Source organism: Dendropsophus ebraccatus, chromosome 10, assembly GCF_027789765.1.
Source record: "Dendropsophus ebraccatus isolate aDenEbr1 chromosome 10, aDenEbr1.pat, whole genome shotgun sequence".
Taxonomy (NCBI): Eukaryota; Metazoa; Chordata; class Amphibia; order Anura; family Hylidae; genus Dendropsophus; species Dendropsophus ebraccatus.
In genome coordinates, this window is record NC_091463.1 from 73,911,406 (window position 1) to 73,926,112 (window position 14,707).

Genomic DNA, 14,707 nt, shown 5'->3' on the forward strand with positions numbered 1-14,707 from the left:
GGTAACCGAGAAAGGGCTCAATAACAAGCAAAGCCATAAAGGAACTTGCAGGCGTTATAGAGAGAACTCAATTTTCTATGGTCTCTTTTGTAAGAGCTTTTAGAAAACTCAACACCGGGCAGATAAGAGTAGGATGAAAGGAAATCTGCTGCTTGGGATGTGAGGGGTCGTTTTCATTTGTACATACACCCCCTCTGGGAGCTGAACTGACCCTTATTGACCCTTTAATCCCACATTCAAAGAACTTGCTGCCTTAAGGCTCCAGTCCAGCTCGCTCTCTGCCTTGCTCTGTGTAGTTAGCCGTTACTTCCAGGTGATCACAGAGTTTTAGGTTCCAGCTGTGAAGATTTGGATATAGCAAAACCCGCGACCCTTTACCCCTGTCCTGATTAACCTGGGGGCTGCAAGCAGGACACAAGGGTTAAAGAGAGAGCAGGCGGGCGCTCTGACCCCAAGGGAACACAAGGCAGGGAGAGTTTTGTTTAAGATCCGCAGGAGGCCTCGATTCAGACATGAAATGTAAATGGAATACAGGCAGTAGGGCCTTTACATGCTAATGCCTCCTATTCTCTTCAACTGCAAAATGAAGAAAATACTCCCATATTCTTAAATAGCGACAGCAACGCTACCTAAGGGTCAAACCCTTTCATGGCTAAAAAAGTCTGTGCTTCGTACAATGGGTCATTCTTAGCCAGGACTGAATTATACTACATGTTTTATGGGTCAGAAAGTGCCAATGACACCGACATGACTAATAGGTCAGTCCTTCTAAGGGCAGCGTACAAATGTCAATGACATATTTACCAGGTCAGCCCCTACATCCTATCTCCTGGTGTACAGAATGCAAGAAAGATCAGCCATGATGCACAGTATAGCCCCCGGTGCCCGGAAAAATGTCACATTTGCATTTATTTTTTTTTCCCCATGGCCGCCCTGTGCAATAACCTAACACAAACACCAGGGGGCATGCAACTGCGTAGCCTGACATTGACAAGATGGCCTCCAATGTTAAAGGCCTGGAAACATGGGCAACAGACTTGAATTAATACAATTGCCACCAGGAAATCTAGTTAAACTACCTCTCCAATGCCACACAGCAAGGACAGGGGAGTCATAGCTGCTTATATTCCTATATTGTGGGGGGCACATATTATTTAAATCAGGGATTGGGAACCTTTGGCCCTCTAGTTGTTGCAAAACTACAATTCCAATCATGCCTACACAGCCTTCGGCTGTCTAGGCATGATGGGTATTGTAGTTTTGCATAGCTGGAGGGTCGAAAGTTCCCTATCCCTGCTTTAAAGGGAAGCTGTCTATTACTATTGAAGAAGGAAAAGTAGAGCAGATCAGAAAAATATAAATATTACACAGAAAATAGCTAAAATATCACAGATTAATAATATATCAATCTACAATGGCGGGGCTTAAGAGGGCAAATAGGTAATTTGTGATATATACACACCATGAGGTAACCAGGTAAACCAATATAAATACACCATGAGGTAAACCAGTCTGAAATAAATCTCAGCGTCACATTAAAAGTCGTATTAGATAGTATTCGTATTTGGTACAATCTCTCAAATAAAAAAAAGAATCAGATTCTACTCAGTAGAGGTTGTGTATATCAGTAATATGTAATAAACGTAAGAACAGTGAGCGCCCACTAGAGACAGGAGGAATAATGAGCCTTGTGGGCACAGACTAAGTTCCGTCCGCGGTGAGGAAGGGGTTAGATGTCGATGGCGCGCACGGGGTGACAAGCACACAATAGACCGCTGCTTGGAATTTGGAATTAGTGCACTCAGTGCGAGGCCTCGCTCTGTACCCTGCCTGCTCTGTAGCCTGAAGGAATATTAAAAATGCATCAGTCCAGCTATAGGCAAATGCATCGCCTGCATTAGTTTGTAAAGAAGAAGGCGAGAGAATGCTGGGTAGAGAGTTGTTATCTAGGGGGGGAGCGTAACCAACAATTAACAGTCCTGGGATGTGCCTCATAAAAGATGCAGTGGAGTGTCCCTCCGCCAGATCCATCCGACACCCCACCTTCACGTCCACGCATCACAGCACAGCTATAACAACAGATGCAGATATGGTGACATAATAAAATAATGGCTTCTGCTAGGAATATGAATGAGGCTGCAGTCACGTGACAGGGATAGATCCGTATATTTTATACAGCTATACCCAGGATGTTCTCACCTGATCCGATAAACTCGTGCAGGATCCTGTGAAATCTTCCAAGTCTGATTTCGAGGAACCGTCGCGGTCGTCTATCACTAGGTCGATGGGCATCTTTCCTTTCAAGCAGGTGATATATCGGTGGCAAAAGTTGTCACACAGGTCGTGAACCTATAAGAAGAAGAAGATGGGGTAATGAAGTGATAATCGGTCGCGAGTAAGCGGATTCTTTACACGCACGGCCCTCAGGATTTCATGACAGGGTTAAATAGTATGATCACATTCTTCATCTAATCAGCTAATCCCTCACTTAACGCACTTCTGTGGGATAACACGGGTAGCATTTCACCACTCCAGAAACACTTGACAGCCTTCTACGGGCAGATAGAGACCAACGGGGTCAGGAGGAAATACTGCAAGCAAGATCACGTCTGCTCCAACATGTCCAAACCCAACATGCTAGGGTTGGACCACACAGAAGGTGACGCTTTCTGACACTAATGTGTGTAGCCGTCTACCATCAGCAGATTTTTTTCCAATGGTGCAACCCTTATAGTAATTTTAGATCTCCATTGGCAAGCTGGAACAACCCTGAGTAACCATGAGTAGTCATGCCACTTTACAAGTTGATGCTCTGGAGTGATACTGCTGCTGCTCAATCTAGTTAAGTCATACTACTACCCCTTTAAGTGCCACATGTTCAGCACTGTTCAAGTGAAGGGGGAACTCTGGCCAGAATAAGGTCTAGTTGTTGGGATGTTGATCTGCCTTCAAAACCTATAGATTGATCACCATCATGCTGCGTTTACACGAAACGATAATTGGCCCGATCGTACGATTAACAGTGTCGGAGTAACAAATTTTTTTTCGTAACGATCAGCGTTTAGACGGTACGAAAATTAGTTTTGCGATCGCTTAAGCCTATCTCACACATTGGTTAAATCGGCGAAAGACTGTTCACACGTAACGATCTGCGAATTTTTTGCGAACGATCGACGATTTGAGAACATGTTCAAAGATCAAAATGAACGATTTGTCGCTCGTCGTTTGCTGCGTTTACACATAGGCAGCATAAGCAAATGCCGATATGTTTGTGTGTAGCCATTGAAGATAGGTGATTGATCTACATCTATTCAGGATCAGCAATATCTGAAGGTATTACTAGATAATCAGTAATATGGGATTATATTTATAAGGTTAGCCACATATGGCCTTACTGTGGTCCAACTTGTGGCCTAGCATCATGATCAGAAGAAAAGTGGTAACTTGTGGAGGAGACAACCGTTCCCTATGTAAGCAATTACCATCCCTCTGAAGGTGCAAGAGACACTTAAAGGGAATGTGTCAACTAAATTCTCTTTTACTGATTAGATAAATCAGATACTAAAAATTTTTCTTTTATTTTAATCTGTTTTTATTTTCTGACTATAATTTCTTTTATTTCACGTTTTGTACACTGTTATGGGGGCTGCCATTTTGCCTGATATGATTTTAACTGCATTTAGTGACATGCTTTACAGCAAGACTCATGGACATAGACTATAATAGACAGAGTCTGTCCCTTTAAGATGAATGTGAAACATTACGGAGCGCGCTCTGTGACCTTAGAAGAGGTCATTCCACAGGGAGTTGCTATTGTCTCCCCTATCTAATGGTGTCACATGTCACTGCAATGCTGTACAGATTACTTTACTGCACCTTCTCTGATCACTACAGACACAACAGGAAATCTCAGCTTAGGTTTAGCCCCAGTGGTGAGAATGAAAACTCCAAGATGTCAGGATTATTTTATAATATAGATAGAAAAATTTAAAATTAGTCACCAAACATGATTTAGAAATATGTTTAACATAAAATCATTATTTAAACAATAAGTAATTTTCTGAGGACACACTCCCCTTAAAGGGAATCTATCGCTATGAAAATACAGTCCAATCTATCAACGCCATGTAGATTTAGGAGCCGAGTAGATTGATACGTAGTTTTGTAAGTAAAGTTCCAGGATAACTTATTTTATTCACTTAAATCTCCAGTGGGGCGGTGCTACTCAATGACTGACAGCCTTTACTGTATGAACATGAATACAGATAGATGTCACTCACTGTGTAGGACCGCCCACTGGACTCCTAAGTATAGAAAGAGCAAAGAATGAAAAGAACAACAACAAGTTCTACGGAATCTTTTCCCACAAAACTACATATCAATCGTCTTAGCTCCTCCTGATGCTGCCATATCAGACTGCTTATTCATTGTAACAGATTCTATTTAAAGACAGACAGAGACCCGATACCACTTGGTGTTGAAGAGACATTTATTATGGTGATCAGACGTGGCCAACTCTGAAACCAGAATTATATCTCCCACTATGGTATTGGTGAGCCATAAGACTCCTCCAAAGCTGTTACAGTGACTGCACAATACCCGGGCCTTGGCCTCATAGAATAAGCACAGTCTTCTGACTGGAAAAGACGGACTGGGATTTATTTGTTACCAACAGGTCACCTGGCTGGAAGGTGAGCCCACAAGAGACTATCTTTTTTTTTTTTTTTAAAGGCACAGCTCTTACCTCCCGCATCTACAACCCCCAGGCCTGTTTCTTTAATCCTCCTTGATTCCCAGCAGGCCAGCAAAGGGAATCAAAGGGTTAATTACCACATTAACAAGAGGATTATCTGGTTACAAACCACCAGCGCCTCTTGTATCCTTTAATGAGCTCATTAGCTTATCAAACCAGAGGGGCAGTTCTGAAGTAGCGCCTTTCATCTCTCGCCCCCTCCCCTGTTTCTCAAAGTGGTATGTGCCAGCAGAGCTCATCCAAAGGCTGATGGGATTCTCCATACGGGAGGAGGTGGGGGTGGAGTAATTTTTTTTTTTTGGACTGTACAATTAACCTTTTCCTGCCTGCAGGCATGCACAGCACGCCCTGGTGTGTCTCCTCATCTTTACATGCACAGCTCATTACTGCACCTCGCATCCATCCGTGTAAAATAGACAGAAAACTACATGCGCTGTTTAGCAGTTGACCTAAATATCCAATGGACCTTAATGTGTTTATGTATAACCCTTGCAGTATACACTGAGCTAGTGAAGACTTAGCAGGTGCTATACTATATTTCAACCTACAGAGCTCACAATCTAGTGTCTATGTACAAAGCGTGCATTATTGTGCATCAATTGTCATTGCTGTGGGGGGTGATGTAATTTGCAATATCCAACCATAGATAGGTAGCTCAGTGGTAAAGGTCACTAGAAATCTGCTGAAGGCCTTGGTATGAAGCTCAGTGCATATCCATCTAACCATAGGCACAATAGGGGGCAAGCTAAAAAGGGAAGGATCAGATGAATTCTGTGTACTGAAGGGTTGACTGTAAATGTGTCTCCAACCTGATAGCTTTTCACCATTACACATTTTTTTTTTAACAACAAAAATACTGCTATGTGCACACCATTGATTTCAATTGGAATTACACGTTGCAGTTCACACTGCGCATTAAGATGCAATTCATATGTCCCATAAAATAAAACTTTTCTGAGACTTACCTTTTCTAGCTCTAACAGGTGAAATCTTAAAACCTGGATTGCTTGGATCATCTATGAATTAAAGATAAATGAGAATTAGTGTTGACCTTTGCTCTGGTTTATATAGGTGGTCTCTAACCTGCAACTCCTCTGTCATTGTGAATCTACAACTCCCAGCATGCCCTGACGACCAAGACTACATTCCCATGTTCCGTACACAATCCGTAATTATGGATGAAGTGCCACGGAAAGGAGTTCAGAACTCCCAGTTTTGGAGCTGAATGATGATGGCGGGAGTTCCGGAATCCGTTCTGTAGCACGGACTGTGTACGGAACGTGGGAATGTGGCCTTACATACTGAGAATTGCAGTTATGTAACAGCTAGAAGGAGACGGGAGGCCACTCATCTATACAAGACATAAAAACAAAATCAGAAAAACCGAGGGGGAGATTTATCAAACTGGTGTAAAGTAGAATTGTCTTAGTTGCCCCTAGAAACCAATAAGATTCCACCTTTCATTTTTCAAAGAATCGGTGAGGAGTGAAAAGTGGAATCTGATTGGTTGCTAGGGGCAACCGAGCCAGTTTCACTTTACACCATGGTTTGATAAATCTCCCCCATAAAGTTTAGTGGCCCCAGGAGCTTGCACTTTGTTTCAGTAGAATGATTATACAGGGAGTAATAGACTGTGTATATATATATATATATATATATATATATATATATATATATATATATATATATTTATTAGCAGCTTTGTACAATAAAGCAAGTGCTCCATTAAAATTCATATAGTGACAGATCAATACGTTCTCATGCATCTTACCAGATTGTCCAGCTCCGGGTTGGATGAGAATAGAGGTTTTTCTGTTCTGACCTGGAGACATAAAGCAGAGAACACATTACTATCAGGTGTCAGGTCGACGCGGTGCCCTCCCCTCCCCCACCCCCTTCATTCCGATTCCAGATAAACTTTGCGTTTTAATCTCCAATAATCTATTAAACTGTTGATCTTCCTGCTCGGTGTTTCCCTGGAGAAGCCTCCGCCGTGGCCTCCTAACAGCATCCGCGCTTTTATGTCCTAAACCTTTTCCTTTTTGCCATCCATAAAACATCAGCGCTCAGATAGCGAAGATTTTATCCTAATGCCCGACTTCAAAAACAGCAACATGTGTAGCGGGGTCCACGTGTGATCGGGGCTTTTTTTAAAGTGTTTTCCATAGATTTTTTTTTTTATTGCGCAAAACAAGCTCAGATTTCAGAAGTTAACCCTTCGTGTCCCCCACCAGAAGCAGGAAGCCTTCCCAGAGAGCTCGCACGTGTCTGCTGTGTCTCTTTAGCAGTCGCTCAGGCTGTATCCACAGCCTCGCTCATTATTAGTCATTACACTCGCACTTTTAATTACAATGTGTCACACATATGCCAACAGCCAGGAGTGGCCCGGGTACATGGATTCATTCACTTCTGCTCCTTCTGTGGCTTTTGGACTAAGACGTGTAATTTTATGGTCCATTTAAAGCAGGGACGGTAACCCTTTAGCCCTCCAGCTGTTTCAAAACCACAATTCCCATTATGCTGGGACAGCCAGTCATAATGGGAACTGTAGTTTTGCAACAACTGAAGGGCTGAAGGTTCTCCATCACTGCTTTAAAGAGTCCTTTGTGAAGGAGCTACTATTGTTCTCAAATATGGTTGCTGTTCAAGTACTCAGCTTTCCAAGGCTTCTGAATGGCTACTACATTTCCATTGCATTTCATAAACTGACAAACTTCTTGTCCCGGACTCCAGTAAAGCTGGAGGACAGCTCCTGTTTGGCCATTAGACCATACTGGATGTCATTCAGCCTTAATAGAAGAAATAAGAGAGTGAAAATATAGTCATTCTTTGATATTTAAGATCCACTTTTTTTTCTTCTTCTTTAAAAACACCTCCACCTTTCCCAGTGGCTGAGACTGGTATTGCAGCTCTTATATAAAAGGGAGCTCATCTACAACACTAGACAGAGTGTAAGGCCAGTTTCACACCAGCGTAATACAGATGTATTTTTAAGGCCAAGCTTTAGAAAGTAGTAAGAATATATATATTATATATATTATATATACACACACACATATATATACACACACACACACTCCATCATAAATCATCTCTCAACTACCTTTGGAGACTTCTTTACCGGAAGATGTGGAACTAGGAGTCCTTGTCATGGAGTGTAAAGCTACATTCACATGGCATATTTTGCCACTAATACGTGTCCTGGTTTCCCTGTGTGTTTTCTATGGGGAATATGCATGAATAGGTGAAATGTCGCTGTTCTAGGTGTGACCAAAAAAAAAAAAAAAGAAGTGCTGTCACACTGCATGTGTTTTTCAGCTGTGTGAATCTTGCCTTAGGACAGGGCTGCACATAATGGGACTTTTTTGGGGGGGATCTTGTAGAAAGAGAATCTGTGGACGTCTCACGGCAAAGTCCACCTATAAATAATGAGATTTTCACAGGAGTGAGCGTTCTGTTTTGACATTATATATTTCCACTTTATGTGGATGGTGTTTTTAAAGCCCCATTCACCCATACTGTACTGTAACCTGTGGTGAAGACTAGAGATGAGCGAACCTGGAGCATGCTCAAGTCCATCCGAACCCGAACTTTCGGCATTTGATTAGCGGTGGCTGCTGAAGTTGGATAAAGCCCTAAGGCTATGTGGAAAACATGGATATAGTCATTGGTTGTATCCATGTTTTCCAGACAACCTTAGAGCTTTATCCAAGTTCAGCAGCCCCCGCTAATCAAATGCCGATCGTTCGGGCTCGGATCGACTCGAACCCGAACCCGGTTCGCTCATCTCTAGTGAAGACCCTATGACACAACCCCATGGTAAATCATAACCCTAACTCACTCTCTTTTTTTCTTTACAGTATTAGGACCGCAGCTCCAGTACTTTCCAGTATACATGACAAGCATGTACTCACAACCTAATTCTTTCCAGCTCCTTTGGACTTTACTGCATAGCCTTCTGGGACTTGCAGTTCCCTACTGAGGTCCTACAGGTTACCGCCATGTGTCTTACATTACAAGCGGATTAACAGACCAATAATAAAATATACAAAGTAGAAGAGGAAATAGAAAAAAAGGAATGTGTGTCTGTGCTCCATTTACAGGAACCATTTAAACAGACGAGGGGTTCCCTTAAATGTGGGGCCCCCTATGGGAACACCCCGAGGATGAAGATGCATCAGTCATACAGGCGGCCACCTGGTCTTTGTATGCTGTCAATGTTGTGGGCTTCTAAGGGAGCCGTTCTGCTTTGTGTTAATGAAATCCACCTTCCTTGCAGATCGAGCCTTCCGATAAAGCCCACCACATCTGAGGAGCCATCAGCGGCTCCACTCTGTAAATCGCACTGACCTGTTTGGCAAATACAGCAATGTCTTCGTTGAATGAATCCGAGGAGCACACGTCTCCCCCTGGGAAGGAGCCAGAATTATCCCGTGGTGAACAAGTAGCGAGCTCGCACTTCTCAAACACCAGCGCCAGCAGGGGAAACAGGGGGTGTCTGTAAGGGGGAGAGATGTTACAGTTACACGTCAAGACATCACGTGGGATACAGCACACACACATTCACAAAGCACGGCTGCCCAGCTGCTGCCACAAGAGCTTGCAATCTGTTCTAATACCAGGCTAACCTGGAAGCTTGCACCAAGTCTAAGCAGGGTGACACAAGTCACATAGATGACTGCATCTATACACTACTTTGTTGGTAAGCAGGCGCTTGTGTTACACCAATACAGCCCCATTTGTTTGTATATATAGCCTATATATAAGGACTGAAGTATTTTTAGCCGCACACGTGTCTGTATATTTATAGACGTGCTGCGGGTGGTATTATGTTACACACAGACTTTTTTTTTTTCACTTCTTAAAACAAGAGAAATTTCTGGCTCAAAATCATAAGAAAAAAAAAATATACAGATTTGTGTTTAGATTGCAAGCTCTTAGGATCAGAATTCATACAGCCATCACTGGGCTACTGATGCAATGGCTATATAAAAAAAAAAGAAGACATAATAGGAATACAATTGGCTGTCACAGGAAGATGAGATTATAGCGTGCTGACCCTCTGCATGCCCAGCAGGTTTAATCACACAGATTAGAGGTAAATGCTGCGACCGATGGGGCTCCGGACAAGTGCAGAAGACACTAAGTGCTATATACACTGTATCGCTACACCTCGTCATACAACTATATACATACACACACATTATATATATATATATATATATATATATATATATATATATATATATATATACACACACACACACACACACACACACACACTATCTACACTTATACACCTACTGCATAGCTATAACCAATACCCTGTATTGCTATATCTCTTCACAGAATTATATATATATACACACACACATATATCCTGCATAGCTATAACCCTGCATAGTACTATATACACTGTTTAGCAATAGTAGTATATATACAGTGTACAGCAATAGTAGTATTTATATACACTGTTTACCTATTACCTTGTACAGTACTATAAACATTGTATAGCTTATAGCTATATAATATAAATTCCAATATACAGTAATATATACACTGTATAGTTATGGCCTTGTATAGTACAATATAGAACTAATTATATATATATATATATATATATATATATACATATATATATATACACACACACTGTATAGCTATAGCCCTGTACAGTACTAAATACACTTTATAGCTATAGTCCTATATAACTCTATATACACTGTATAGCTATAACCCTATATAGTACCATTACTATATACACTTTATAGCTTCAGTCCTGTATAGTGCTAGATACACTATATAGCTATAGCCCCTGTAGAGTGCTATATACATTGGATAGCTATATCCCTGTAATGTAAGTTGTTCTGCTATAATATATATATTTAATCACAAGCACCAGAGAGTGCAGCACAATGCAGACCTTACACATCATAATCACTATATATGTCATCTACTACATAGGTAACCATACATATATACAGAAAGAAATAGGAGAATGTGTGTATAGATATAGATTCATGTCTGTATCTTCATGTCTGCATGTAGACACATATACATTGGATAGATAGATGATAAATAGTAGATAGATAGATCGATAATATGATATAGATAGATGATGATCATGATAGCTAGATTCAATGATAGATAGATAGATAGAATGACATTGACAGAATTGTAATATATAAATTGTAATATCGTGCGGAGACTTTAAATATATATATATATATATATTAGCAGAATATATGTTGCTGCATATTGCACCCTATAAAAGGCAGTGTAGAGAGGTGGTCATTTATTTATGGTATATAGAGATATGATAAAGATATGTGCAATATAGCCAATATACAGTATGAACAGAGAACCAACAATGTCCCAATATGTCGGGAAGTATATCTGATGGTAAAGAAGGACATAAATCCCATCCATCACTCTATACATGCAGCACATAAGTACGAGCACCACAACATGGAAGGGATAAAGGCCTCTGTAAAGGCGGCCCGTGCTGTCACTCCCAGTATTAGGCCTCACTCAGACCCACAGATACACAGCTAACAAGCACCCAATATAAGGAGGCCTAAGTGACGCTGCCCACGCTGTTATTACTAGATGTCAGGGGCCTAGGGCAGTATAAGAAATGTAAGTTAGTAGAACACGTAACCAACACTCCATAGACATATCATTTAAGCAGCTCTGATCCTGGAAGATTTGCAAATGTTATGTTACACCAAGGGGTCAGCACTAATGTGCAGCCAGCAGTGAGCTCATGAGGCGCCAGCCTCTCTTACCCATAAATCTCATCCTTCTCCCTCTTCAGGCTGTCGTTGCTGCCCATCCCAGGTGGCATGGGCACCCGATGAGGTGCCCCTGCAGTTCCATAGGGTGAGCTCTGGCTTAGGGAGTGATGCTGCATGGCTCTTCCTGTGTGTGCATCCCCAAATCCTGCCAGGGCGATCCCATCTAGCCCTGGGTAGTGCACCATTTCATCGTACTGCAAGCACAGGATAGAAGAGGTTACTTCTCAGCAACAACAAGCAATACAATCCACCAAGCATCTATAGATACATGTACTGCCAACATAGGTTGTTCAATGCATAGTCCTGCTATGTACTTCTGTACACACATGTACATGTAGCAGAGCTGAATCAGTTACTTCAGCGTTTCTTTGTTGAGTACTTTTACACAGAGGGAGATGTACTAAGTAAAAAGGAAATTCTGGCGTAAAAAAAAAAAAAAAAAAAATTCCATATGTTGTGTACTGGATCTATGGTGTGTTTTAGCCATTCTATACTATATCACTAGATAGTTTCCAAAAGTGACTAGAAAAGGGGGCGTGGTTAAGAGAAGATGGAAAATGCGCCAATTTATTGACGTGTGTTATTCTACTGGGGCAAAAGTACGCCAGACAAGAGGCGGCCTAAGAGGGAGAAAAGGGTCGAGCAAAATGCGCCAAATCTGGCACCACTGTAATAAATGTGACGCATCTGCCCCCTGTGCTGGCTGGTGTCTAAATTAAAGACTTATTTAATTAATAAATCACCCCCATTGTGACGCACACGACCGCCTCAGCTCTGCTACATTTGCAAATAAAATATGATACATACATAAAGCATACACCATCTACAATATATACAGTATACTGCATAAACATGTACATCCTTTATAAATAAAAATATATATACATATACACACACTGTGCATACACACATTATATTATATACACACACACACACACACTGTTGTGTATTTTGTTGGCACAGAAAATTTTCAACCAGAAAGAATAAATTAAGCAAATTTATTACAGGTCACAATTCAATTTAGGCAATAAATTTATTAAATTAAAAAAAAAAAAACACTTAACTTTTCCTAATAACAAAGTGGAAAAAACTCACAAACCTATTATCTCTTATAATAAACCTGTCTTGCAATAAGTAGTAATTTTTGTATTTTCCATCCCCAATATAAATAAATAAATGGAATGAATTTAAAGAATAAAAAAACAACAACTATATTTTACATCACAATGTGTGTTCTTTTTGGCTTAGATTTTTTTTTTGTTACTTTTATGAATAAATAAGGAAAATAAGGATGACCCAAACATTGGGCACGTACTCTTGTCTAAAATAAAAACTACACTTATTGTCAGTTGTAATGTTTTTTTTGTTTTTTTTTTTACATAGTTACAACCAGAGGCTACAACTGTCTCACAGAACTTTTAACCTAAAATGTTGCCTGTAGTGATTTCTGTGCCCATGTACATTAAGCAGATTATACTCTGAGCCTCCTGATACATAGATGATATATTATAATATACTTTGATTTAGTAGGCTTCTTCCCACACTCCTCACTCCCAGGCAGCAGTCAGTCAACTGGAAAGAAACTTTTGTAAAATGCAAATCTCGGGCCAGCAGCTCCCTCTCTCTCTCCTTACATTTTCCTGCTTTGGCCCTGGAGATTTGGGGAAGTTTGGAGCCGTGTCTGAATTTCTACAAACCTAGTGAAAAGTAAGAGCTGACAATATGCAGTCATTTACTAAAATAATAATAATAATAATAATAATAATAATAATAATAATAATAATAATAATAATAATAATAATAATAATAAAAACTAGTATATTATATATAAAAAAAATTCACACTTTTCTATATTTACATATTTGGCCACATTTCCCCCCTTTTATAATTTTTTTTACTGTTTTTTTTTTCTTTCATTTTTTCACACACGCCTACAAACTTTTGCTTCTCACTTTTTTTTTCTTTTTCTTTTTGTTTCACAGCCTTCTCTTTAACCCACATCAACATACTACCCAACAATCTGTTCCCCAAGTGACTGTATGCTCAGTACACTTCCCAGTGCTTTTGGAAGCCCATCTCTATACTGAATCTCTCTCATTCTATACATATGATATAGGTATAGGGACTAGGCTGAAGCTACTTGAGGGTAGCTGAGGCAGTAAACACTTCCATCTCTACGTTCACACATTTAATGAGGATGACATTCCAATGGTAATTTGTGCAGAACTAATTAGAGCAATTGTGTTATTTGCATACAGATCAGTGTGATCCAGAACTCTGCTGTATATATATATATATATATATATATATATATATACACACATATATATATATAGCACATGTCATGTATACAGCCTTTTTATACAGTATATTAGGCTACTACGTATAATTCATACATCATTCAGTAAATATATAGGACTTCATGAATATAATATATATATATATATATGTATATATATATATACACACACACACACACATACACACAAACATACCCAGTATACAGTGAGGCAGCTCTCAACCAGGAGATATGATCTCTCCTCCAGCAGAGACAAGAAAACTTCCTTGCTTGGTTAAAGTTTTATACAAGTGAAGAAGTCAGCCTGGAGCCTGGGGAGAGCTGCTGGTGTAATACAGGGAGCTGTGCTCAGGACTCTGTGTATTAGATATATATATATATATATATATATATATATATATATATATATATATATATATATATATATATGCATGATATGTGTAGTAGAATGTATTATAGTATTACCATCTACAGACTGTCAAGCTCATGAAATGCTAACATTGTGGTGGTGTTGGATTGTACAGGGTGTATCCAGAAGAAGCAAAAACAGCCACTGGACGACATATTGTATAAGAATAAATATTATGACTATAGTGATACAATGTTGTGTAAACAGCTCCCTATCCAGCATAGAAAGTGTCCTGTATATTATATGATATAATGTGTCCTGTATATTATAGGATACAATGTGTCCAGCATAGAATGTGTCCTATATATGATACAATGTGTCCAGCATACTACTAATATATATTATAGGGTGCACTGTACCCAGCATATAATATGTTACAATACTTCCAAAAAGTTGTATTTTATGAATATATATATATATATATATATATATATATAATGAAAATTCTA

The 14,707-nt window shown here is 39.9% G+C and overlaps 1 protein-coding gene across 3 annotated transcripts in view; it reads right to left on the bottom strand.

Annotated features, from left to right (window-relative positions):
- Window positions 1-14,707, bottom strand: part of MEIS3 (Meis homeobox 3) — a 28,295-nt gene that overhangs the window by 12,461 nt on the left and 1,127 nt on the right. For all 3 annotated transcript variants that reach the window (XM_069986670.1, XM_069986672.1, XM_069986671.1), the window contains exons 2-6: window positions 11,542-11,744; window positions 9,104-9,251; window positions 6,525-6,575; window positions 5,719-5,769; window positions 2,200-2,349 (exon numbers count right to left, since the gene is read on the bottom strand). In XM_069986670.1, coding sequence (XP_069842771.1) covers window positions 2,200-2,349; window positions 5,719-5,769; window positions 6,525-6,575; window positions 9,104-9,251; window positions 11,542-11,744 — 603 coding nt within the window. The remainder of the gene's footprint in view (window positions 1-2,199; window positions 2,350-5,718; window positions 5,770-6,524; window positions 6,576-9,103; window positions 9,252-11,541; window positions 11,745-14,707) is intronic.